The sequence below is a fragment of the Pecten maximus genome, chromosome 16 (genome assembly GCF_902652985.1).
Source record: "Pecten maximus chromosome 16, xPecMax1.1, whole genome shotgun sequence".
NCBI lineage: Eukaryota > Metazoa > Mollusca > Bivalvia > Pectinida > Pectinidae > Pecten > Pecten maximus.
The window spans coordinates 13,008,571-13,035,336 of record NC_047030.1 but is presented as its reverse complement, the minus strand read 5'-3'; the positions used below and the strand labels follow the sequence as shown (position 1 = coordinate 13,035,336).

The 26,766-nt window shown below is 36.0% G+C and overlaps 1 protein-coding gene across 3 annotated transcripts in view; it reads right to left on the bottom strand.

Moving 5' to 3' along the window:
* The window catches only part of LOC117345305 (chromodomain-helicase-DNA-binding protein 5-like), a 50,584-nt gene that overhangs the window by 3,718 nt on the left and 20,100 nt on the right, over positions 1 to 26,766 (bottom strand). For 2 of the 3 annotated variants that reach the window (XM_033908371.1, XM_033908373.1), the window contains 31 exons: positions 25,823 to 25,966; positions 25,418 to 25,594; positions 25,038 to 25,157; positions 24,712 to 24,795; positions 23,861 to 24,090; positions 22,915 to 23,043; positions 22,064 to 22,175; positions 21,205 to 21,396; positions 20,723 to 20,859; positions 20,383 to 20,584; positions 19,671 to 19,792; positions 19,013 to 19,186; positions 18,605 to 18,743; positions 18,166 to 18,297; positions 17,317 to 17,434; positions 16,682 to 16,806; positions 14,370 to 14,601; positions 13,634 to 13,791; positions 12,732 to 13,017; positions 12,314 to 12,396; positions 11,314 to 11,405; positions 10,699 to 10,885; positions 10,095 to 10,457; positions 9,570 to 9,807; positions 8,708 to 8,827; positions 8,127 to 8,346; positions 7,714 to 7,846; positions 7,401 to 7,596; positions 6,341 to 6,703; positions 3,600 to 3,692; positions 2,278 to 2,410 (listed from right to left, as the gene is read on the bottom strand). In XM_033908371.1, coding sequence (XP_033764262.1) covers positions 2,280 to 2,410; positions 3,600 to 3,692; positions 6,341 to 6,703; positions 7,401 to 7,596; positions 7,714 to 7,846; positions 8,127 to 8,346; positions 8,708 to 8,827; positions 9,570 to 9,807; positions 10,095 to 10,457; positions 10,699 to 10,885; positions 11,314 to 11,405; positions 12,314 to 12,396; positions 12,732 to 13,017; positions 13,634 to 13,791; positions 14,370 to 14,601; positions 16,682 to 16,806; positions 17,317 to 17,434; positions 18,166 to 18,297; positions 18,605 to 18,743; positions 19,013 to 19,186; positions 19,671 to 19,792; positions 20,383 to 20,584; positions 20,723 to 20,859; positions 21,205 to 21,396; positions 22,064 to 22,175; positions 22,915 to 23,043; positions 23,861 to 24,090; positions 24,712 to 24,795; positions 25,038 to 25,157; positions 25,418 to 25,594; positions 25,823 to 25,966 — 5,232 coding nt within the window. In that variant the 3' untranslated portion in view covers positions 2,278 to 2,279. The remainder of the gene's footprint in view (positions 1 to 2,277; positions 2,411 to 3,599; positions 3,693 to 6,340; positions 6,704 to 7,400; positions 7,597 to 7,713; positions 7,847 to 8,126; positions 8,347 to 8,707; positions 8,828 to 9,569; positions 9,808 to 10,094; positions 10,458 to 10,698; positions 10,886 to 11,313; positions 11,406 to 12,313; positions 12,397 to 12,731; positions 13,018 to 13,633; positions 13,792 to 14,369; positions 14,602 to 16,681; positions 16,807 to 17,316; positions 17,435 to 18,165; positions 18,298 to 18,604; positions 18,744 to 19,012; positions 19,187 to 19,670; positions 19,793 to 20,382; positions 20,585 to 20,722; positions 20,860 to 21,204; positions 21,397 to 22,063; positions 22,176 to 22,914; positions 23,044 to 23,860; positions 24,091 to 24,711; positions 24,796 to 25,037; positions 25,158 to 25,417; positions 25,595 to 25,822; positions 25,967 to 26,766) is intronic. The other variant, XM_033908372.1, reaches the window with a different exon arrangement.

Genomic DNA, 26,766 nt, shown 5'->3' with positions numbered 1-26,766 from the left:
TCAAAGTTGAATATATATATTTGATTTGCTTTGAATTATTAATTTTTCATTATTATGTCATTTAAATTAAGTTGGTCTGAAAGGATTTTTAAGAATTTGTTTACAAGCAAAATTTGAAAACTTCTGATAAATTGACTTTTGTAATCAATGTTTTGGTGAAGGTTTTTACAGCACCACAAACTTATTTTAAGTCATTAGAATGAATATATCTTACAAATATAAAGAATTTTTCTTAATATTTATACAAGAATTATTCATATTCATCAATAGACCTATTGCATGCTCCTAATCAAAGACACCTGAAAAAAATTATTTCAATGTTTACATATCTGGTAAAAAATTATTTCTAGATTGATGTAATTTTACAAATTGAACAAGAGACGTTTTACAATAAGCAGTGTACCAAACCTGACACAAAATGGCTGACAAAGTTCTCTCAGTAAAATGTTTTAGGAAATCATCGTGCCAGGTTTAATTTGTTTAATTATACAGTTGGGCACTGACCCTATATTGTCTACTAACACTCTTATAAGTCTTCAGAAAATAATTTCAATAAAACAACAGGACAAACAAATGTTTGTGCCAAAACTGTTAAGACTTTATAGTGGTCAGAAAATGTGGAAATAATATTCTTGATAATGTAAAAAATAATTTTGAATTTCTTCCCATCTCAATTGAAATAACCAAACTGTCTAGAATTTTTCCAATCCCCCCCTCCCCAAGAGCTATTTGAAATTTGATATTAACATCCTTAATTATATCCTTTATGGATTTCTCAGATACAAATTAAAATTGATTTTAAATAAATGATATCTTTTCATATCATTCTTTTATTATTAACAAAGTAAAAGCTACAAACATCAACACGAAACATGTACAACAAACAAGGCATCCGTTTAAATGTAAAACAAGCAAAAACCTGCAGGGTTATGTCCCCTTCCTCGAAAGTCAGCGACAATGAGAGGATTTAATCATGACAAGGACAGTCCGATCTTTGTCATAAATACAGATCACATAATTTGGTCAACGTGAGAATTTCACTCGTTTCACTAAAGCCAATAACTAATACACAATGATATATATATCAATCCATCTTCAGAGCTGACCCAATTACTACACATGATCAATTATGATTAAGACAGTTTATAATTGGATAACCCAACACAATGGACAAACAATTTAAAATACTACATCTAAAACCGAGAAAAAGCTGGAAACAACAGTATGTTTAATTACTTCTGAATATAGTTACAACAAAGCAACTAAAAAACATAATGCAGTACCTACATCAAATGTAAATGAAACAGACCATATTTGTCATATCACTGCTTAAAAGTATAAAATAATATATATATAAAAAAAAATCTAGAGCAAAATAAAAAAGGATTCATATGGCTTTCATTCAAACGAAAAAACAACCATTCCGGGGATCTGCAGCGACAATGTGTGTTTCAGCACTCCAAACTTGACTACATAATCAGCTCTGGACGCAAATAGAATCACATGTATTCATTAGCACTTACTGTTTGTTCTACTGCTAAAAGTTCATTATGGTTTGAAAGCTCCCAAGATATATTAGTGTCAGGATATGATTTTCAGGACGTGACAAGCATATTCTGTACTAATTTTTAACGGTCATCATCCTGTATCTTCAATCCTAAATGAACACCGAGTCAGGTTTTTAATGGTTTATATCGTAAATGCTCAATATCAATTTTACATTATGGGAAATTTTTAACTGAAAATGTCTCTTAAATATTTTCTGTATCTAAGTATAATTAAGAAAATTACGATTTTTCTGCATTCTTTTATCACTTTACCAAAACTAATTTTTAAGAACAAAAAATGAACCAAGAAAAAATTCTGGGCTTTATTTATTTTGCAAAAATGAAGGATACAGAAACATCAGAAGTAATTTCCTAATTCCAGAAATACACCGGATAGAGGCATTTTTATCAGGTCATTACTATTTTTAGACCTTTGATGTTTTTTTCTGTTTTAATTAACGGCTTGTTAAGCCAATGATGTCGACTTTACATCTACATTCAATCTGAAAATATGGACATTGTTGCCATTTAGAAATAAATTTATCATTATTACTCTATAGAAAACTATCAATATTATCTTGGAAAGATGGTTTCAGGACTGTTCAGCTAAATTAATAAATCATAAGCCTTAGAAAAACTGGCTCCGAGCATACGAAACACACTGCCAGGGAATACATGGGAGACCATGAGGAGACAACCAGCAGCGCATGCAGATAACAAGTTGACGTGCCTTTATTTAGAGGGCAAACTCTGACCAAGCAGCGTCTCCATGGCTGACTTAGAGAGCGCCTCGCTGGATACTTGCCAGGAAAAAGGCTCCGAGAGACCACCCAGGAAAGGAGGCTGATCGAAGGGTGGTGGCCCTACGTAACCAAGCATTCAGATATGAGTACACCTGTACTGTCAACTTCAAAAAATGTTTATCTACCATCTCCCAAACAGTATTACAAACATGTCTACCAAGTTCCCAACCCACACCACAACAGATGTACATGTATAGCATCCAACATTAAAGAAGAAATTTACAAATTCTTTTTCAACACGATAAAGGCATGTTGATTAGGATATTCTACAAAGAGGGAATGATATCATTATTGTCTGGGGAACAATTAACTTAGATCTGTCAGAAACAGCTATTGCTTCACCTATAAAGACCAATGGGAGGAAATCATATGTTATACGGGGACCACCCATAGCTATTTTACTGGATTTGGACACTTGTGATAGGTATATTACTCGATATGGACACTGCAATAGATAACTGGATTTGGTAATTTACTGGATTTGGACACTGCAATGGGTATTTTACTTAAGAGATGGACACTGTAATAGGTATTTTACTCAATATGGACACTGTGATAGGTATTTTACTCAATATGGACACTGTAATAGGTATTTTACTCAATATGGACACTGCAATAGATAACTGGATTTGGTAATTTACTGGATTTGGACACTGCAATGGGTATTTTACTTAAGAGATGGACACTGTAATAGGTATTTTACTCAATATGGACACTGTGATAGGTATTTTACTCGACATGAACACTGATATTTATTAATATACTGGATATGGACACTGTAATAGGTATTTGACTGGAGTTGGACACTACAATTGGTAATTCACTGGATTTAGACACTACAATTGTTAATTCACTGGATTTGGACACTGTAATAGGTATTTTTACTACTGGATTGTGACTAGGCAATAGGTACTTTATTGGATATGGACACTGCAATGGGTATTTAACAGGATATGGACACTGCAATAGGTAATTTACTGGATATGGACACTGCAATAGGTAATTTACTGGATATGGACACTGCAATAGGTATTTAACAGGATATGGACACTGCAATAGGTAATTTACTGGATTTGGACACTGCAAAAGGCATTTCACTAGTAAACCTGTTCGCTTGTGAGATTTCATTTGGGTGTTTGCGTTAGGATACAGGTTGAGATTAGTCTTACTGAATATGAAGAAGAGACATTATTTAAAACTTCTATTATAAAGAATTTGTGGATTAGGTGTGATGATCAATAAAACATACCTGGTGTAGAAGCTGGAGATCGATGAGATGGACTAGGCAGTGGAGCCGATTGTAGCTGTTTGATACTCTGTGTGAGGGAAACTGGTATCTGTCCTACAACAGAAAATAATTCTCTCACCACCTGTTATACTTACATTGACTTACAAATCTTTAGACCTTAATCCCTAACATGGCAATCCTGATACTGCAAAAGTTATGTTCACTTTCAATCTCTCTGCACCCCTGAAATATGTCAGCATGAATTGATGGCTTAGTTACCACAATCTTGTGGATAAAACAAATAAGTTATGTTTGATCCTTTGACCTATAGCTACATCTCTCAAATCTCAGGTCACTACACCATTAAATTGACTTGGTTGTCGCTCTTCTCCAATTCTCCAATAAAAATGCATCAGCTTAACAATTTGTCAGGATTTTTTCTTCGACACAAACCAAATAGCTAATCTTTGATTTTGCCAGTGATTTGTCAGGATTTCTTCCTGACACAAATCAAAAAGCTAATCTTTGACTTTGCCTCGACATATTCCAGATCTAGCCACAGAGAGAAAAGTTAACATAACCCTTTGAGGATATCAACATCTAGCAGCAAAACTAATTTAACTTCCTTCAAAGTTATATTCATACCAACAAACATTTTATGTACCTCTCCGAAGGCACAGGAGAAACTAAATCTAAATGTGGTGTGTTGTGTGTTTGTGACACTCCCTTTGTATCTTTGTGAAAACTTTAACCAAAATGCATTCTTGATGGCCATGGATTTTCGGTATCCCCCCCCCCCCTCAAGATTTTCAAACCCAAAAAACTGACCTGATCATTATCAATTTATCTAAATAGAGTTATCAGAGCTCTGTTTTCACAGGTTTGCTTCACTAGTATCATGTTATGCTGTGAACAATAAAAATAACATGATGATAATGTAGATTTAACCAGGGCAGGAGAATATTTCATCAGCCACTACTACACTTTAATCCTTCACCTTGATAAACTTCAACATCTATGCCACTAGCCTCAGAAGTTTTTTAAGCTAATGATGTTGACATTTTAGATAGTTAATGGGCAGAGCAGGTAAACTAAATTCATGGGTTTCAGCTGAAAAACAATTTTACTGTAATTAAAAATATCAAGCTGATTTATTAATAAAAATAAAAGGACAAGGAGTATAAATTGATTTTACACAAGATGTGCTGAAAAAGAAAGAATTGTGCAACTCCACCAAGATCTTATCATTATACAAAGTGGAACCTCTCTAAACCAGATCCTGTATAAACAGAACACTGGAGTCCCGTAACTAGGCAACACATAACTATGTTAATTATATTTGTGCTTCATTTGAAAACTCTATGGTTTGATTGGCGTTTGGTTTAGATAGATTCCACTACATCATGCGATTTCTAAGGAAACAGTGTCAACTATATACAGACAAAAGCACTTGTTCCTGCCATCTTGAATCTTCAGCATCAACAAAAGGAAATGAAGAAAGCAACAAGAATAGCCAAAATGAAAATGGATTTTTTCCTATGAATAGTAGATTTGTGGATAACAATGCTGCAAACTTGCGAATCTATGGATGACAAACATAGCACTTGTCGGTGTCTTAAAAAAAATATGTAAAAAAGTAAAAAAAAAAATAAATAAATTTAAATACCGTTTTCCAAGCGTTATTTAGCAGTACATTCAATCTACTTTGCATTTATTTTTTCCACTAAATTTTGCTTCTAAGTCTACCTGCATTTTTTAATTATTTCATTTTCTTTATTACTAAATTTAGAGTATAAAATAGTCTCCAATATTAAAAATGAAAAATGAAGCATGTTTTCCAAAAGAAAAAAAAAAGAAAACCAACAATGAAGTTAAAATAAAGCAACCAAAACAACGATGGCGCTGATGTCAGTACGAAGCAGCAATTCAGTTATAATGTCCGCACACATGCTGCGATACAAAGAGCAAATTTATGTGTTGCTTTGTCCTGATTGGATAGCCAGGCTCTGTAACCATGGCTCTAGACATACCGCTCTGACTCAAGATGGCTGACATTGTTGTGCTTAAATCGTGCTGCCCCGGAAGGTTGGGGAGCAGTGGAAATCCTAGCGGCCCTGTAAAGCAACAGCAATAGGGGTCAAGGTCAAAAATAGAAATAGATTTCATTGTTTAAAGTATCCTGTCAATGTCAAAAGGGGAAAGGTTTTAATGATATGATGTTAGTTAAAAGTAAAGCATTGCAGAAATATAGTAATATGTGAAAGTATTGTGTGAAGGTCACATAGTAGACAATGATTTTAATAGGTACAGAATCAGGTCAAGGTCAGAAGATAAAAAAATTTTAATGGGTAAAGACGTCAAGGCCAAAAGTAGTATTTTTTAATAGTTATAACACTGGTTCAAGTACAAGTGGAAATAGATTTTAATAGGGAATGTGAAGGAGCCTAGGGATAAACATAGATACAAATTCTTGCTGGGAAGGTATTTATTTGGTTACAGTAGAAACCCAAGCACTACTGGCAGTGTCGTTTTGCATCACACCAAATGCCAAGATTGTAGTAATGTAGTTCAGACACTAATTTTTCTCTAACTTGAAATACATTCTTATAAAGGACATTTGATCTTTGAAAACACTCAAAATTAAAGTAAACTATGTTCATCACTGTACAGAAGTTAAAAAAAAAAATTCACATAATCACATATGTATTATCTTATTCCAGGCATCCTAAAATAGTTCAATTAGCTATGGATATATTACTTACCTGGGGCAAAAGGAGACTGGGTCAGACCGAATTGAGGTCGGAATCCTGGTGGGAAGTTGGCATAGGCACCAGCTAGCGATGCTGGAACTCCAAGGAATGATGCCTGAGATGCATTTGGTGTGGCCGCCGGTGAAGATGTTCCTGATGGCGTAGCAACAGGACTAGCAGCCACCACTGGGGCAGAGCCTCCTGCAGTACCAGAGGCTGACGTTACCTGGGAACCGGGATTGACCAATCGACTAAGAATACTGCGCTCAGACATTGCCAATCGTTGGCTAACTGGTGGTATCCGGGCTAGTGTTGCTGGTAAACGGCTCACGTCCTGTTTCATGTCACTTAGCAACTCTTCAAGCTGGTTAAGCACTGAAAGGTAACATTCCATTAATAATGATAGTTATAAATTATATGTTAAGACAGGTAAATTTGCAGTACATATTCTTTCTGAGAAACTGAGCTAAACACAAATACTTAATGCTATGCTAAACACTGATGGAGAAGTAACATATTAATCCAGCTTCTGCTTCTTTCATTTTCATAGCAAGACAAAAATGGGAACATTGCAGAAATTACGACAAAATTAATCACTTTTTTCAAAGATGATTAGCAACGTATTTCAAAATCTGCACTTCAATATTTTTTTCAATTAACAGCAAACCTTTCTTAATCATGACAAAAATTTTGAGAAATAGTATACCATGAACATCCTGGGCTACAATTCTGTAAAATTCAATACATCAACTTGACATTTCTTTTTTTGTCATTACCTACATGAAAATGCTAAGCCTGATGATTAAATGTAAACTTTCTTTGTTTTACAACAAATGTGAATAAAGGTATATTTCATATCACACATTTTTGCCCACATCAAAGCAACCAAGGAGTCTTACTGCAAGAGGAAACTGGAATACCAGGGGGAACCCACATGGTCGGACAGGTGACGCAACAACTTATCACAACCAATTAGGGAAAGAACACCCTCTGTCTAAGTGAAAAGCAGGCCTGTTACCACTGTGCCACCCGACCACCCATGGTTGAAGATCGGACTGTAAGCTGCGCCTACCTTTATGGAGAACTGCATTGGCAGGTTTATTGCCAGCCAGAGATTCTTTAGATAAGTGTTGGTGACTCTCGGCCAGACACTCGAGCTCAGCAAAGCGTGTGTTGAGAGCCATAGCAGGGTGACTCGGGTCCTGTGTTAAATTCAGGTATGCTGCACGTCGCAGCTGTTCCTCGATCACCAGGCCTTGCTCCAACAGCTGAACAGGCAGAAACAGAATTAAGAAATTATATAAGCAATAGATATATAAAAGTTTTACCCTAATAGTAAATAGTAATGTGAAACTTAAGATATCATAAAACGAATTATGTTTTACCTTGAATCTGCGAGCCAGGAACTTATTCTTGATTTCCAAGAAATTTCCTTTGCCTTGCTCACTGAGGAATGGCTCATTAACAATCTGGAATCGTGGATCATTCTGGATATCCTGCCAGCGACCGTATCCATGACTGCAGGCAAAAGGTCAAGGAAAGACCATACTGTGATTTGATCCATTTACATGATAAAAGTAGACAACAGCTGAAATAAATGTTCCTGATATAGTTGCAGTTATTTAGGTAAAGAGAGATATAGATTTCTCTATAAACTTTACAGAACATAGTTGTCATTGTACCGATACTGTGAATATGAGTCCGGAATAAACTTATTCCAAGTACCCCGTATAAGCTTATAATATTATTACTTAAGACAAAATATTGTTTTTAACCAATCAATATCTTAAAAGGATACGTGACAATGCCAGCCAGGAGCCAGTAGTCATGGCGACGATGCCAGACCTCGTGTTCACGTCCCATGTTCAACGCTCTCTGCTCATTGGTCCACAAGGTATGGAGCTCGGTAAATCCTCCATCTGCGATATTGAACATGAACTTCTGGTTCGTTTCTTCTTTCTTTATTTCAGCTTCGGTTGGCTTCTCTTTCTTGGGCTCTTGTTTCTCCTCCGTTTTCTCTGCAAAACAACAACAACATTTTACTTAATGTCACCAACAGATCGAGATTTTTTCACTAAATTCAAGACAATATACTCTTATATCTGACAATATTCCAAAGGTTTAGTCTCCAAAACAAGCAAACGATACTTTATCTGAATTCTGATACAGAAAGTTCCTCATTGGAACGCCTTTAAATCACTTTTCATTCTTACTGAAATTTGTTTATTTGTAAACATGTGAAAAAAAATAATATAAACGCTGGTAAATAATCAAGCCATCAAAACTCTTGGATTGACTTGATCCCTGTCTATGGAACAGATCTATTTGTCTCAACTAGCTTGATGAAAGATTTTCACACGAGATATATTATACACAAACCTTCTTTCTTCACTGGTTTAACATCTTCCTTGGATTCTTTTTTCACTTCTTCCTCTTTCTTAACTTCATCTCCCTCCTTGGTCTCTTCCTTGATATCGGAGCTTTTTGCCTCTAAAGGCTCTGTGATCAGAGAATAAAAATTGTGAATACATCCCCAATAAATGTTTCAATGTCTACATGTAACTCTACATCAGAAACTTTCAGGAACATCCACCAGGTTGTTACAATAGTACTGATAAACTATGACACATTGTGGTCAAGTCAACATAATGTAAAATCTTAAGTATAAATGTTTACATGAAATAACCTTTTTTAATAAGATTTAAGACTCTCTAAGAATTTCTTATACTGTGAAGAAAATGTCTAAATCATATTTGGAATGGTATTTAAGGATCTCTGAATGCAAACTAAAATTTGACCCCCTGACTGACAGTATATTTCTTGTATAACTGATTATTCAAAGGATTTTACTTAATTCATAGCAACAACTGTCACATCAGAACCCAAAACATTTCTGAGCAAATATTTTTAAAATTTTTGTTTTAGTTTTTATCATCTTCAAATGTTTAAAACAAGTATACTGGGTATTGCTATAGGATCACATGTCCCCCACTGGTCCTCACTAAAAATATTCAGTGACCTTGACCATGATCTAAAAACCATGGAACTCAAACTTGTCCTGAGATATTAGTCTTTTATCATTATGTTAAGATAGATCGAAATCCCTCAGGTAACGAAGCCACTAGCTGTGTGCTGACAAACTTTGATGTTACATACATACGTACAACAAGGATGGAAAGGAAACCTATTGTCCCCATTGTTTCACCGGTAGGGGACTAAAAATTGTGAAATAATTGCCTACCATCTTTCTTTTCTTTATCATCTTTCTTTTCTTTATCATCTTCACTTTTCTTCTCATCTGCTTTATCTTCCTCCTCAACCTTTTTCTCTTCATCTTTCTTTTCCTCGGTTTCCATTGCTTCTTCTTTTTCATTCTTTACATCTTTTTCATCAGTCTCCATAGCTTCTCCTTTCTTTTCCTCTTCTTCCTTGGGTCCTTCTGCTGACCCTACATCTTTCTTTTCCTCAGACTCGTCCTTCTGTGAAAGGATATAATTATGATTATAATTGTTATAATTGTATAATTATTTGTCATTAACTTTTTTCTAAAGATAGATTGTTAAGAAAATATGGACAGGAACATACAAGAGAATTTAAAACCAAGAGTTAAGTTCACAATTTTGTAACATATGAACTCCCCATTAAACCTTCTCCCACTTTCAAGAACAATTCTAGCAAATTTATACATCTTTTTTTTTCCCCATGTCAATTTCCAATATAAATACATATAACATAAACAATAACGTGATAAGAAAAACTTTCAAACCTCTTTTTCATCCTCTTCTTTCTTTTGCTCTTCCTTGTTCACAGCTCCTTCCTCTTCCTTTTCGTCATCTTTCTTTTCTCCCTCACATACTTCCTTCTCGGTGGACTCATTCTTGGAACTGCTTGCCTCTTCGGTTTTCACATCATCACTTGTCTTTGATTCTTCTGTTTTTTCACTGGCCTCTTGGACTGGAGATGCTGCCTTCTCTTCTTCTGTCTTTACCTTCTCTGCAGCATCAGCAGCCTTAAGTTTTTCTTCCTTGACCTTCTCCATAGCTTCAACAGCCTTTGCCTTTTCTACTGCATCTGTGGCCTTCAAGTATGGCATGCTGTGGAGCCCGTTAATTTGCTCAAACTCTTGTACCTACAAAAGAAAAAACAAACATAATGTTTAACCAATACATCTCCATACAATTATTATTCTAGATAATTTTTGATTAATTAACTTCCACTCGAATCTTGAGATACCATTATCTTATGTACTGAACAAGATTTAAGGTACTTTTTTCCTCATTGTCCAGTGTAGTGTATGCATTTTAATTTTCAATTTGTCTAATGACAACAAAAACTAATTAAACAAATTTCAATCGAAGAAAAAGGCTTACCTTCTTTCTGACAAGAGACATGATGCCAATTCGAGTGAGAACATGTTGCCGTGACAAACCCTCCCGTGGAACACCATCGGCGAATGTCTCTGCATTATCTGCTCCTGGTTCACACAGATGGCGCATAAACAATGAGACGTAGGCCTTGAACACTTTTTCCGACTTGTTCCTCAGATCTCTCACCAACCTGACAGAAAAAATTCAGATATTTATAGTGTTGGGTAAATCTACAAAAGATGTAATATATAGATAGTCATGCTCAGTTCTCTCCTTACTTTCCTTTCTAGTGCAAACCCTGTGCCAAGACATACTTTAAAAGCCAAGTATGCAGTAAATTGTCCTATCCATTTGTCATCATAACAGTTAATCCAACATTTTTGAATGAAACTGAATTAAATATTTTTCCTCTGGTCTCCTCGTATTAGCCAATACCATTGGCTATTTAATTGCATTTAATTGACAACTTTTACTTCATCGAGATATATTTAATTGACTGAACACAAATGACATTTGACCTTTAACCTATAGATAAAGGTCACAGTAACATAGATACAGTGCACTGTATACTTCATTTCTTTAGTTGGACTGAGCTAGAAGCATGTTTGCTGTACGTACCACTGTGAATTGAAGGCATCCTGTGGAGGCATTCCATATCTCATCACTGCATTCAAGAATGCCTTACGCTGTCTGGCATTGAAACCAAGCACCTGCAAGTTGAAATGTTAGTCAGGAATACATTAATTGTAAACTACAGTCCACAATTGCGTTAAGTGCCCCGCCCACTAACACACACACCATAAAACCTACAGATGTGAGGACACAAGATAAATACAGGTATTTACAAGAAAGGATATCTTACTGGGGGAGGCAAGTTTTTTCAATGATAAATAAGAGCTATCATTCCTAAGGCTAAAAAAAAAAAATTCAAAAGATGTATGTTAAGAGAATTTGTCCATGGGTGATGATGTCACAACTTTAATGCTGATGAGTCACAGACTATAGGGTTTAATTACGTTTTTTTCTTATCAACAGTTAGACAAAAACCAATACTACAACTGTGGCACAGAGCCTTTGAGGAACAGTCGAACTTGTGACAGACCCTCCTAAAAACTGTGCAACTTTAGTCTGTGTCCACTTTCAGGGTGAAAACTACAGTCAACACACTTAATTATTTTATTTCAGTGGACAAACAAGGAGTTCAAATCATGATCAATTTCTCAATCGATGTATTTTTCATTTTTGTCATGTTCTACAGATTTGAGCAACCAGACAAAAGCAGAGACTCAGGATTTTACAAAAACAAAGAATATTCTCAATCATCTCAATACAAGTATTGACAGCATAACCATCTAAATACAAGTATCGACACCATAATCATCTAAATACAAGTATTGACAGCATAACCATAAGACCAATTTCATACTAGGTGATTATTCTTTACCAAAAAGTTACGACCAAAAGTAATTTACAATAAATGTTCAAAAATGTAATTTAACGGGTGTTGAATTGCATCTAAAACAGACTACATTCTAGACATTAGCCTAATAAGAACTACAAAGTAATGATAACTTGTGCTGTAAACCGTTAGTAAGATGATGATTAACTTGATCCTTACCTCAATTTGACCATTGACTCTGGCTAACAATGGAGGTAGAGGGCGATCTCGATCATTCCTCTCCCTTCGACGACTCTTGGATGCTGATAAAAACAAAACAGACTTTTATTATATTCCATCATCGGTAAGTGGCCTCCTTCCATAAACTATTTTGACAAAGCTAGCTCAGATTCTCATAATTAGATAATAAACATTTTTTAAACTCCGAAATTTAATGCTACAATAAACAACCCCAATGTCCTTGGTCATATAAATATGGTTTCTGAAACAGGCTTTAGGACTTGAATACACATTTTAAAGAGGAAAAAAAAGGCTGTCAAAATTTAATAGTTTACAAAACTGTTTTTAGGATTTGAAAGGACATTAAAAAGAAACCAATAAAAACCAGACAAGAGTCCACTGTAGAATACCAACTCACCACTCTCCTTATCCTCGAAATCATCATCATCTTCATCCTCGTTTTCACCACCACCTGGCCCACTGAAGTCGGAGTCAAAGTCAGACAAGTTGTCTTTCCAGGCATCGTCCTGACCTGTCATAGCATCATTATAATTAACCTGTTTACGGACACGTTTTCCTTTACCAAGAGTACGGGCCAGATCCTCTTGCTGCTGTTCGTAGTGATGACGAAGTAGTTTTTCCCAGTATGCTGGGTCAGCATGCTCTGCCTCCTGTTTCAGAACCTCCGTCTCCGGCTCATCCTCCTGTTCATATGAATTAATTGTTATCAATATTCATTAGTCAGTATATTCAGGATATTTACTGTCTAAAATTATAATAGGGACCTACAAAACACCGAGATTTCTAATTTGCTAAAAGTTTGAAACTACTATATTTTAAACTCAAGTCAGACTTAATGAAACTACTAACTAAAGTTTGCCCGTTTCAGTTGCCAATGAAATTGACCAGATTAACAATACCTTTTGTATGCTTAATTTCCTACCGTCTATCAATTATGAAAATATTTCCAAATTAATATTGATATATTCAAACATATTTAATTATATTTCATTCTATGAAAATTACCATTCAGTTACAGACAACATTTTACATAAACTTGCACAAGTTCTAACATTGAGTCATCAACTGTAGACTTGTGAAAGCACACTCTATTTGAATACAAGCATGTTGAATTGAATACATATAAGTATTAAATCCTTTGTAAATCACATTAAGTGATGAAATAAGTTGCTTTTTTAGACAAATTCAACATGAACTGTTTCTTAGCTCATTAAATCTGCCTCAAGAGCAACTCGTATCATCACCTCCATGAACTCGGACAAAAGCAAGATTCAATCCTTAATGAACAGTGATACGGACCTCCTCGCCTTCCTTCATAGAGTAAGTGGCAACCTTGAATGAACTGAGGTATTCATTCATGGCCATAGCCTTCTCCTCTTGGCCTTCCTGGGTCCGGTCCAGCAGCTGTTCTATAGCTTTATCATCATACACAATCCTCTGTTCTTCCTCGGGTTTACCTACAACACAGATTCTGACATTCAGACAGCCCTATACTGTAACTAGGTTTTGATAGTTTAATGTTTCCAATTTCACTAAAAAGTCTCAAAAGTAAACTAGAAAATGTCTCTTCAGACAAAAATGCCTCTGCTGCCACTGGACACCCCTAAACACAGTTTCATGGCGGGGGCATAAAAAGAAAACACCTTTTCAATTCAGCATAATTTCTAATGCTTGTTGCAGAATTAACCCTTACCAAGCTTACAATGGAATAAGTGGGTGGGTGGGTTATGCAAGAGCTTTCGAGATAAAGACCGTTATTAAATGGAGCCGGCGATGAATAAGCAACTTTCGTTTTGTAAATATGGCTGAGATGGGTTCATCGTGGGAAGATGAGGGCGATACTCTTGATGTTTTAATAAATTCTGGCAGTGAAAATGAATTAACTTGACAGATTAAATCTTTTGGATGTGATTTTATACATCGGTACTCGATATATGTACATACTTTAAAATAGTTTGCAATTATTTGTACCTCTGACATATGACTTCTACATTACTCTGGGACCTGGAATTTGTAATCCAGCTGATCATCTTACCGTCATCATCGTCCTTAAATAATTTCTCTGTTCCAAACTTCAGGATGTCGTCCATTTCCTGACGTGACATGGCACCTCCCTTGTTACCAAGTCCAGGCCGCACTACCAAGTGAGTCAACATCATTTTTTTCTTTGCCACCTGTGTGATTCTCTCCTCAACTGACCCTCTTGTCACAAACCGATAAATCAACACCCGATTGGCCTGTCCGATCCTGTGGGCACGACTGAACGCCTACAAAAACAGTATGTAAATTTTCATCTTTCCATGTGCTCAGCTGAATGCCTACCTGACATGTCAATTATATATAACTCTTACAACATGCTATGATCATTTTGATTTCAGTATAGCCTCAATTTCATACCAACAGTGTATGTACAAATTAATACTACATCTGACATAAAATTATTTAAATGTTGACCTAAATTCATACCTTCGTTGGCTATATTCTAATGTTACTTTAGACACCAAAACCATTATAGGAAATTTTTGTTGAATTATTTTCCTTTTGATCCTCCAAGTGTGAAATCATTAACAGGATTTCCACTGAATATTTGATAAATTCGGTCATTTTCATATACAAGAGGCCCATGGGCCTTAACGGTCATCTGACAAACACTTACACTTACAGCAGGGACACACCCCTCAATCCAGCATTATTACCATAAATCATTTATCGCAGCCAGTTATGTTTTAGATCAAATTTGGTTTTTATCCATTTAGCTTGTCCAGGAAGAGCAGCATCATAAAGCAAAATTTTAGCCAAGTTCCCATTTTTGGGGCATGCCCCTCTGTGTCCCAATGGGTCAGACAAGACTCATTTATATCAATTAGGATTGCCTTTCCCCAATGATGTTTCATGCTAAATATAGTTGTAATCAATTAAGGCATTAAGGAGGAATTGCATTTTAAAGAAATGTTTAACCTAAGCGCTCCTTTTGCCCCATCTTTTTTTCCCCAGGGGTCAAACCTGTCTCATTAAAAAATATGATTGCCGTCACCTGATATTTCACATCAAATTAGGTTGTAATCCACCAAAAGGTTAGGGAGGATTAGGATTTAACAGAAAATATTCACCAAAGTTCCCCTTTTGGGGCCCTGCCCCTAAGGCCCCAGGGGTCTCACTAGCCTCGTTTATATAAAATATGACCACCCTTCCCAAAGGATGTTTCACACCATATTTCGTATTAATCCACCCAAGGGTTAGAGAGAAGTAGGATTTATAGCAAAAATTCACCAAAGTTCCCCTTTTGGGGCCCCGCCCCTCTGGCCCTAGGGGTCAAACCAGCCTCATTTATATAAAATATGATTGTCCTCCTCCAATGATGTTTCACACCAAATTTGGTAATAATTCACTATGGGGGTTAGGAGGAGTAGTATTGTAAAGCAAAATTTCATCAAAGTTCCCCTTTTGGGGCCCTGCCCTTCTGGCCCCAGGGGTCACACCAGCCTAATTTATATAAAATATGACCACCCTCCCCCAATGATGTTTCACACAATATCTGGTTGAAATCCACCAAAGGGTTAAGGAGGAGTAGGATTTTATAGCAAAATTTCATAAAAGTTCCCCTTTTGGGGCCCCGCCCCTCAGGCCCCAGGGGCCACACCAGCCTCATTTATATAAAATATGACCACCCTCCCCCAATGATGTTTCACACAATATCTGGTTGAAATCCACCAAAGGGTTAAGGAGGAGTAGGATTTTATAGCAAAATTTCATCAAAGTTCCCCATTTGGGGCCCCGCCCCTCAGGCCCCAGGGGTCACACTAGCCTCATTTATATAAAATATGACCGCCCTCCCCAAATGATGTTTCACAACATATCTGGTTGAAATCCACTAAAGGGTTAAGGAGGAGTAGGATTTTATAGCAAAATTTCATCAAAGTTCCCCATTTGGGGCCCCGCCCCTCAGGCCCTAGGGGTCACACCAGCCTCATTTATATAAAATATGATCACCCTCCCCAAATGATGTTTCACACAATATCTGGTTGAAATCCACCAAAGGGTTAAGGAGGAGTAGGATTTTATAGCAAAATTTCATCAAAGTTCCCCTTTTGGGGCCCCGCCCCTCAGGCCCCAGGGGTCACACCAACTTCATTTATATAAAATATGACCGCCCTCCCCCAATGATGTTTCCAACCAAATTTAGTTGTAATCCACCCAAGGGTAAAGGAGGAGTAGGATTTTATAGCAATATTCACCTAAGTTCCCTTTTCGGCGCCCCGCCCTTCTGGCCCCAGGGGTCAGACCAGCCTCATTTATATAAAATATGAACAAGATCTACCTGTATAGTTTGGATGGGTGTGATATTACCTGAATGTCGTTGTGCGGGTTCCAGTCAGAATCGTATATGATAACGGTATCAGCAGTGGCTAAATTAATACCAAGGCCACCGGCACGTGTGGACAGCAGGAAACAGAACTGGGGAGCATTTGGAGCTGTCAAAATAATGTTTAAATAATAGACATGGAGGATGGACAACGTTCCTGTCAAACTGACAAAGGGAAAAATATCCTGAATAGTGCTACCATTATTCCCATCAATGACAAAGGGAAAATATCCTGAGTAGTGCTACCATTATTCCCATCAATATATTTCAATCACCTTCAAATAGCTTTTCAGTGTACATAATTATCTTTACTAGACCACAATCTGATTAAATAAAACATTCTAGCAAATATTTACAAACTGGCATTAATACCACCTGAAATACTTGACATGTTTTCCAAAGTCAGGTCAACTAAATAGGAGCAAAGGAAAATCTCCAAATTGCAAATTTCAGTGAAAAAAGAAAATTAACAAATATTTTTTTGTTCTTGTCTTCAAAGTAGACTTTTTAATCTGCATGCAACAGATTTGATTTTCTTTGTCTACATCAAAATTTGCTGTCATCAAATTAGCTTTTAAGAGGCAGTACCCAGCTAATTACAAAGACCGAATATCTTTACCATTAAATCTATCAATGGCATCCTGACGCATGGCTCCAGTGATACCACCATCAATTCTCTCATACTTGTAGCCCTCGTGTTCAAGGAAGTCTTCTAGGATGTCCAACATCTTGGTCATCTGTAATGTAAGGTAATACATCTCTATATTATCATCCCACTATCTAAAATAACATTCTGGACATTTACTTATACAACAAAACTTTCTTTTGTTACGAGTTCTGTATTTTTGTACCAGTTGAGGGCATTTAATAACCACGTATATGGACAATCTACGATCTCTGCTGTAGCCTCTGTTTCATTTTTAATTCTTTCATTTTCTTTGAACAAAACAATTTAATTAAAATTCTAAAAATTGTCAAACATTCCCCTAGAACAAGAAAACTTAATCAAAATTAAAAAAAAAAAAAAATCAAACATTTTGAATAATTGTCAGATTGTCAACTTAATACTTTATAGACTTGACCCAGGGCTTAGTTTATTTTTCATATATTGTGTATCAATGATCAGCTTGTTTTTAATATACTGTGTATCCATTATTAAAATGCAATATTTTAACACTATCAATATTCGATATAACAGATGAAGACTGTTTGATGACGACATAAATAACAAAAGTTTTAATGATGAATATTAGCTAGAAAATGTAAGACATATGAAAATGCCCCTACTCCACTTGACACCCCAAACACAGTTTGACGAGGATCGCTTTAGTAGTTCCTGAGATTAGCTAGTTACATTGCATTGGGACAGGAAGGGACAGGACCGACATGAGTAACACTATATGCACCCCCCCCCCCCCCCCCTCTTCATGGAGGGGGCATAAAAGAAACCATGAAGCCATTTTCATACCTGGGAGAATATCAAAACTCGATGTCCATTTGTATGCAAATTTTTCATCATCTTTGCCAGGAGATCCAGTTTACCACATGCCTTGATGAGGGCATTTCCCTCAAACATACCATTAGCTACTTTTGGTGCCTCCTGCAAAACAAGTAATCAGTACATTAACAAGGGATAGAAAGCATGAAAGGAATGGAAGTAATTTCCCTTTGTTTTTCTTTTCGTAGGCTTCTCATCAAATCATATAGCAAAGTATAGTTGTTAGTCATATGTAATAGTTTACGAACCAACAAACAAAAATTACTGGAAATTGAACAACACTATGAATTTGGCTAATTAATAAACAGACAGATTGATTAGCGACCTAATTACAATAATTTCCTCTTAACGTTCAAACAGGGGTATGAAAATATCAAAAGTTTCAGTTTTTCAGACTTTGTAGACTTACATTTGCCGCAGTAGGAAACAGATATGGATGATTGCAGCACTTCTTCAGATCCATCATAATGTTTAGTAGTGACACCTGGCTACCACCTCTCAGGTTCAGAGCATCAAAATTTCTTGTCAGAATGTATTTATAATATTTCCTGTTAAAAACAAAAAAAAATATGTTTATAAGCAATAAGAACTATTCCTATAATCTTTGATAATCGTTCTAAAGATAAATTTGGACACGATATATATTATGGCATTAGGGTAAGTATGAACTTCTAGAAGACAATGATTTTTATTACTGTATAACTATAACTATTTTGAATATATCTGTCCTTGTGAACCATTTGATACTTCCAAATGTTATATGAACTGTAACTAAAACCAACTTAATATTTACAGATATTCTAACTGGTAAATTTACTTTTGCATAGGACTGAGCTCAACTCGGACGATGAACTCGCTCTTAGTAGGCATGCCCTTCAGGACATCGGCCTTTAGTCGTCGAAGCAGATGTGGTCCAAGCATGTCATGGAGACGTTTCACCTGCTCCTCCTTCGCAATGTCGGCAAACTCATCAAGGAAACTCTGCAGCTGACTGTCAATGGAAATACCTTGTTAACAGGTGCTCTGATAGTACCTTACATTTGATACTAACTCAAGATTCATAATTAAACACCAAACAGGTATTTATCATTTTCAGTCACAAATGCATTTAAGCATCTAATCCTGTTAAAATAATATTTTTTCCCCAATTTGTTTAAATAAATTCCAAAATTCAAGGCAGAGATACTATTTTGTGTCAAATCTTGCTATTTATAAATTATTACATTGTTTTTGCATAATTATAATAATTATGGTTGTTCGTGACGGTTTGAAATTGTGACATAACATTTCCAATCTAAATCCATCAATACATTGATGACTTTTCTACCTCCCAATAGCTTAAATGAACCTGTGGTTTTTAAATAATTTCCTGATGTTTCTTGCACAATATTTCTTCATAATCTAACACTCTTATCACACTTAATTCTTGTTTTCCTCTTCACATCTATGCAAAAGTTGTAGAATAACAAACTCACTTGAAGTTTTCTGAACTGAGAAAGTTCAACAGATGGAACAGCTCCTCTAGGTTGTTCTGGAGAGGAGTTCCAGTCAACAGCAGCTTGTAGGCTATCTTGTAATTACTCAGCACACGGAAAAACTACAGAAATCAAGGTTTGTAGATTTGAGAATTAACATAACAGAAATCAAGGTTTGTAAATTTGAGAATTAACACTACAGGTTTCACCGTTTGTAGATTTGAGAATTAACACTACAGGTTTCACCGTTTGTAGATTTAAGAATTAACATAACAGAAATTAAGGTTTGTAGATTTGAGAATTAACACTACAGGTTTGTAGATTTAACAATTAACATAACAGAAATCAAGGTTTGTAGATTTGAGAATTAATACTACAGGTTTGTAGATTTAAGAATTAACATAACAGAAATCAAGGTTTGTAGATTTGAGAATTAACACTACAGAAATCAAGGTTTGTAAATTTGAGAATTAAAATTGAAGAAATCAAATGTCATAGATTTGGTAATTTCTTCGAATCTTCAAAAGTTACAATTCCATGAAATTCTACACCTCAAGTAGCCTGGTGGATTTTCCCAAATCCAAGTAAACAAATTATGATTTTTTTTAAACAGGTGTTTTTTATCATGTGAATAAAATAAATATTTCAGAAGTAATTTATAATTTGTTGTAGGAAATTGAAATCAGCTAGCAGTAAAATGTTCTATTTATACCTTAGACTGGTTATTCTTAAGTCTGTGAGCTTCGTCCACTACCAGTACTCCCCAGTCTACAGACCCCAGTGTGGCATTGTCAATACTGATCAGTTCATACGATGTCAGTAAAACGTGGAACTTTACTGGTACATCTTGCCTCATTTTACACGCCTTTGCTCCACCTCGGATGGCTCCTTCCTCGAAAGAAAACTCATGCTCCCTGAAAAACAGAAAACAATGCGTAAAATTGCATGTCTAGATAGCATGGTTGGCAGCCCTACTTCATTATGAAAACGAAGTTTAGCTTTGTGCAAAATATAATTAAAACTAGAGAAGTAGGAATATATAAGAGTTGTACCTGATTACTGCACGACAATCCTTATCTCCCACATACGTGACCACGTACAGGTCTGGGGCCCAGAATTCAAACTCACGCTCCCAGTTGATGATGGTAGATAGTGGGGCACTCACAAGGAACGGCCCTTTGGAATGTCCCTTTGAAAAAAAAAGTATTGTGAGAAAATGGAACATTTCTTTGCATATCAGCCTATTTATACCAACAAAATCACAAAATATGTCAACTAATCTTTGGAATCCATCAATGTAATGCTTCAACATTTAATGAAATACATCAGCTTGTGTAAATATAGAAGTACTAAAAGATAATGTACCTCAAGATCCCATTTGGAGATTTTTATTTCTGTTTCTAGAATAAAACCATATCATAATCTATATATCATACAAATTTCACACAACCTATTCAATACATTAAGAGTGTCGAGAACAAATTGAATTTGTAAGGATTTATATTTTTACTTTTTTCCCCCCCCAAATACATACTTCCTTGTAAAGGGAATAGAGAAACGCAATTGTCTGAATAGTCTTTCCAAGTCCCATCTCGTCAGCAAGAATGGTATCTGTGCCGTTTGTCCATGAGTATCGCAGCCAGTTGAGACCCTCCAGCTGATAGGGATGAAGAGCACCTCCAGTTGAGAAGATGTACGGAGGATCCCTGTCAAGTTTCTTCCGTAACTGTAATCAATTTTGAAAATCATACTTATTAGACAGCTAGTGACTTGTTTTTATCTACAGTACACAATATCCATTCCCAAGTCTTTACAAAGGAAAATATATGTCAAGGCAACCAAACTTTTAAAGATTAGTTCACATTCCATTTTCCACAACAAGCACATATCCTGCCATCCAAAATAATGCACACTTAGATAACCTTTGTGTTTGGGCAATGTTTCCATTTCTATGATGTACCAGTCATGAATGAAAAGCTTTTTTTCTGAATACATGTTGATTAATGACAGGAGTACGATTATTAGCAATTTACATGAAACCTTGGCACATAGAGCTTGGCACACGGGTGTACCTCCTCGCCTGTTTGGTTTGGTTAATTTTGTTTAACGTCCTATTAACAGCCAGGGTCATTTAAGGACGTGCCAGGTTTGGAGGTGGAGGAAAGCCAGAGTACCCAGAGAAAAACCACCGGCCTACGGTCAGTACCCGGCAACTGCTCCACGTAGGTTTCGGAACTCGCAACCCAGAGATGGAGGGCTAGTGATAAAGTGTCCGGACACCTTAACCACTCGGCCCCCCTGTAGATGTGCCATGTATTAACGCCCCCCCCTGTAGGTGTGCCATGTATTAACGCCTTCTCTGTAACTTACAGACATATGTGTTATCTACTTACATCAGTAGTAGGGAAGCTAGGGGGCTGTTTATCTGATATGTCAATTTCTTTGTCCTTCTTCTTCTTTTTCTTGCCCGGTCCTTTCTTGTCTCCATTCCCGAACATCATGGCTCTATATGTAGAAAGCAATCAATGCCATTAAAGATAGACAGGAGGATCAGAATCATAAGAACATCCAGTAATATACGAAGTCCCTGAAGATTAGGAACTGATATTAATACATTCGCCTGAAGGACAGGCATGACAAAAATTATACCAAGCTAATGTCATTACCCCATGAAAGTTTTAGCTTTAAAGTAACTTGCCCAAAAACTTACCAGTTGTTTGCAGACAGGTCTTTTTTCTGAGGGCTTTTTAGGGCTGTTTATGGGCTCCATTCCCAGTTGAAATAATTGATCAAATTATCAAAATTTGCAGTTGACTCCTGAAAAAAGCTGTCCCAATTCACTTACTTTCTTCCAAAATGAGACAAAAAGGCCCCATCCCAACCCAGTGAGGAAAAGCTTTGGCGGACTGACAATGAATCGGGTTTAAAGGCAAGTTTGGTATTCCATAATACCTTCTCTTAATGGCCATATCAAAGTCTACATCTGATGAGGAAATAGAGAGACGGACTGATTCTAAGTCTCTCCTTACCCTACATCTGATGAGGAAATAGAGAGACGGACTGATTCTAAGTCTCTCTTTACTCTACATCTGATGAGCAAATAGAGAGACGGACTGATTCTAAGTCTCTCTTTACCCTACATCTGATGAGCAAATAGAGAGACAGACTGATTCTAAGTCTCTCCTTGCTTTATTGTTTGGTATAATTTGGATAGTGGAAGATGCTCTGTTACATGTACACATACCGGAGGACGTCGTAGTCGTCAATGTACTTCCGGAGGTTTGCTACACCACTGTCCTCACTTTCCCAGGTGGCCTGGTCATACGGTAGGTCAGACCACTTTACCAGGTACCATACAGTATCTTTGGATATCCTAAATACACAACACATTACAACTTTACAGTATCTTTGGATATCCTAAATACACAACACATTACAACTTTACAGTATCTTTGGATATCCTAAATACAAAACACATCACAACTTTGCAGTATCTTTGGATATCCTAAATACAAAACACATCACAACTTTGCAGTATCTTTGGATATCCTAAATACAAAACACATCACAACTTTGCAGTATCTTTGGATATCCTAAATACAAAACACATCACAACTTTACAGTATCTTTGGATATCCTAAACACACAACACATCACAACTTTACAGTATCTTTGGATATCCTAAATACACAACACATCACAACTTTACAGTATCTTTGGATATCCTAAATACACAACACATCACAACTTTACAGTATCTGATCTTTCTAATTTGAAACATGAACATAGTGCATATAGGCACCATTTCTATTACTATGAAGGATATATGCAGTGAATACAAATGTTCAGACAGATGATCCAGTTTACAAAATAGATGGTGAATGTTTACATTGTCTAATAGCTGAATATTAGCCGATTCAATTTCAAAATGAGAATGCTGACGTTGGTTTGTAATTGATGGTTTGTATCTAGATCATGTTTTGGTACACCTAACATGAAGACGAAACATCCTCAGAGATACAAGAGCTGTAAATGGACAGAAATGTTTTATTTGCTACACTACTTATGGGTTGTATGTGGATTTAAATTATTTTGTTTTGGTACTGTGTTTTAAAACTTAATATAAAGACAAAAAATCCTCGGAGACACAAGAGTTATAAATGTAAAGTCTTATTTACTACCCTACTTACTTATGGTTGATGATTCGGTGCACCTCCAGCCACTCAGGGCGTACTCCATACTTATAAAAGCGTTCCTCCAGATTTTCTCCATCATTTATATCCCTGTCTGCTCCTCTCTTTCCCTTGATCTTGTGATAATCTTTCATGCCATAGCTGCTGCCATCTTCCAGTGGAGGGGGCTCGTCCATATCATTCTTGCGAATGTAGTGACGATACATGGCAGGATGGTACACGTCCACCTGAAAAGTGACAAAACATAGACTTCATATTTAAAACTTTACTGTGCAGTGTTGGAAGAGGACAAACCCACAGCAATAGATAGAGATCAAAATTGATCTTCTGTTCAGAAGTAATCTTTGAAAACAGAAATGTAGACATTCTGTTCAGAAGTAATCTTTGAAAACAGAAATGTAGACATTCTGTTCAGAGGTAATCTTTGAAAACAGAAATGTAGACAATCTTTGAAAACAGAAATGTAGACAGAGAGGCAGGCAGATTACTTAGGGCACTTGCCGATCTATTCATTACCCTAAAATGTGATCTCTAAACCGAAATATTCCAGTTTTGGAGATGTTATCCTGTAAGTCTTATCACAGTGAAAATTATGCCTCTTTCTCCTGTCTATATAAACTCGCTATTTTTATCATTGCTACATAAACTTTATAACTTTATTTTTTCAGTAAATTTAATTTGTCCATAGCTTCTTCTCAGCTATCAATATAATTAAATTTCAAGGTAATTACCTAAAATTTAACACATCTACCTTCCAAACTTAAACAAGGCTAACGGTCAGGAGACATTAAATGAAGTAGGTGTGATGTTAAATGTGAGGCTGGACAAACAATGCTGTACAAGCTTACCCGCAACTCGCTGATCCAATCACAATGCCAGTAACTCAGATTACGGAACTTGACAAAGAATTCCCGGGTTGGCTTAATATTTGCCTGTTGTGAAAGGAGGAAGAAATATTTGTAGTTATTAAAAGGTAATTATTCCAACTGTTGCAGTCTCATATTAACATTTCAGGCATCAAATTTCTTATCTTATTTATTTTATCTTGAAAGTAACTTTTTAAAGATGTGATAAGAGTTTTCAGGTTAGATAACATCAAATTGTCACTTTTATTCAAATGAAATAATGCTAAATTTACAGGTGGCTGCAACACCAATACGTTATATCTAAATACCTTTTTGGATGGAGGGTGAGCGTGTGTGTGGTCAAGCTCATCTAATTTATCCTCTTGCTCAGGTGGTTCAGTCCAACGCCAGGTTAGAACTTTCTCAACATGTCCTGCCAAGGGCTCGGCCTGAAAAATGGTCATCAAAGAGTCAAAAACATTACTATAAAGGCATCAAAAATTCTGTACAAGAATTACTCTGATGATAGAAATCACAAACAGGAGAAAATATCTTAATTATTGCAACAACTTTGTAGATTTTTAACTAAATTTATCGAAAACCACTGAAAATAAAATAAATGAAAAACACTTTAATGCCTTGGTACCCTATTGATATACCAGTAATTAATTTTTATTTCAGTACAAAATGAGTTGGAATCAAGACCTACAGAGCATCTCGGACACAGCCAATCACCATCGGGGATGTCCTTGACCTGTGGGTTCACACAGTGCATGTGATAGGCAGATGGACACTGGTCACAACACAGAAGTTCTCCGCCGTCCTTACATACACGGCAGAATTCCATGTGTTCATCCTCCTCCTGTTCCTTTATACCCTCGCCCTCCTGAAACACAAAGATCATTTATATCAAATCTCCTATAATACTGATGCATGGCACTTTATATAAATATCTGAAATCTACATAGAACCTTATTACACACATTGATGTTTTGAAAAGAAGAAGAAAAAAAAAATCATGAATATTGCCATACTCATAATGATTTTATTTCAAAAGTGTTCTGGAAAAAAAAAAGAAAAAAAATAGAGTAAAAGAGTTTCTGATAAAACTAACACAGTGTGGACAGCTCCATTTCCCCTCTGGTGCTTCTTCTAGTTCTGGATCTAAACAGACAAGATGGTAGGCTCGAGGGCAGGTATCACACAGAATTATCTCCCCTCCCTGCTGGCATACTTCACAGTAATCCTGGTGGTCTGTCTGTAGAAATACAAATTTTGTTTAACACAATAAAAACTGTTCTTGTATAGTTTATTGTATGTTAACAATAACAATTACATATGTTTATAACATAATTGAATCAAAATGTATCAACTCATTAACGTGTTCTTTATATGGGTTCAATTTAATATTAAAATGCTCATAAAACATGCCCACCACACTAGGGATTAGAAAAGTGGAAATTCGCTCGCCAAAGTGGAAATTCCTACCACTTTTGGCTTAACCTACCAGAGGTTTTTAGTAGTTTCCACTTTATTTTTTATATTTCCGCAAAATCTTTCCTATTACCACTGCTTTAATAGTCTTTCCACGGATTTATCATTCTTACCACTAGCTGTTTAGTCTTTCCAGTACAATTTAGTAATTACCACTAATTATATATAATTTGGTTTAATTGGTAAAAGTATACGTAGACCGCTAGTAACTATAAATCGTTCATCTGTTTCAGAATACTTGCCGATGGCCTCGTCACGGCTGAGCGCGTTCACCTGTGTGTCAAACGTGCCCCGTGACGATGGCAAGTAAAGGCTTCATACAGTGAATGCGCTGTCAGTTTAGCTGAACCATAGCTCTTGACGACCATGGAATTATTAAATGTATATGAACCAACTGATTTATGGTTGTTTTGTTTTCATTTCCATCCACTATTTTTACAGTTGAAATCAAAATCCTTTGATGATACAGCGCTGCGTTTGCTGCGTACATATCTGACGGTAGGTATCTAGATGTGCTGCTAAGTGAATCAAAATTACCATGTAAAACCATATGACTATCTTCTG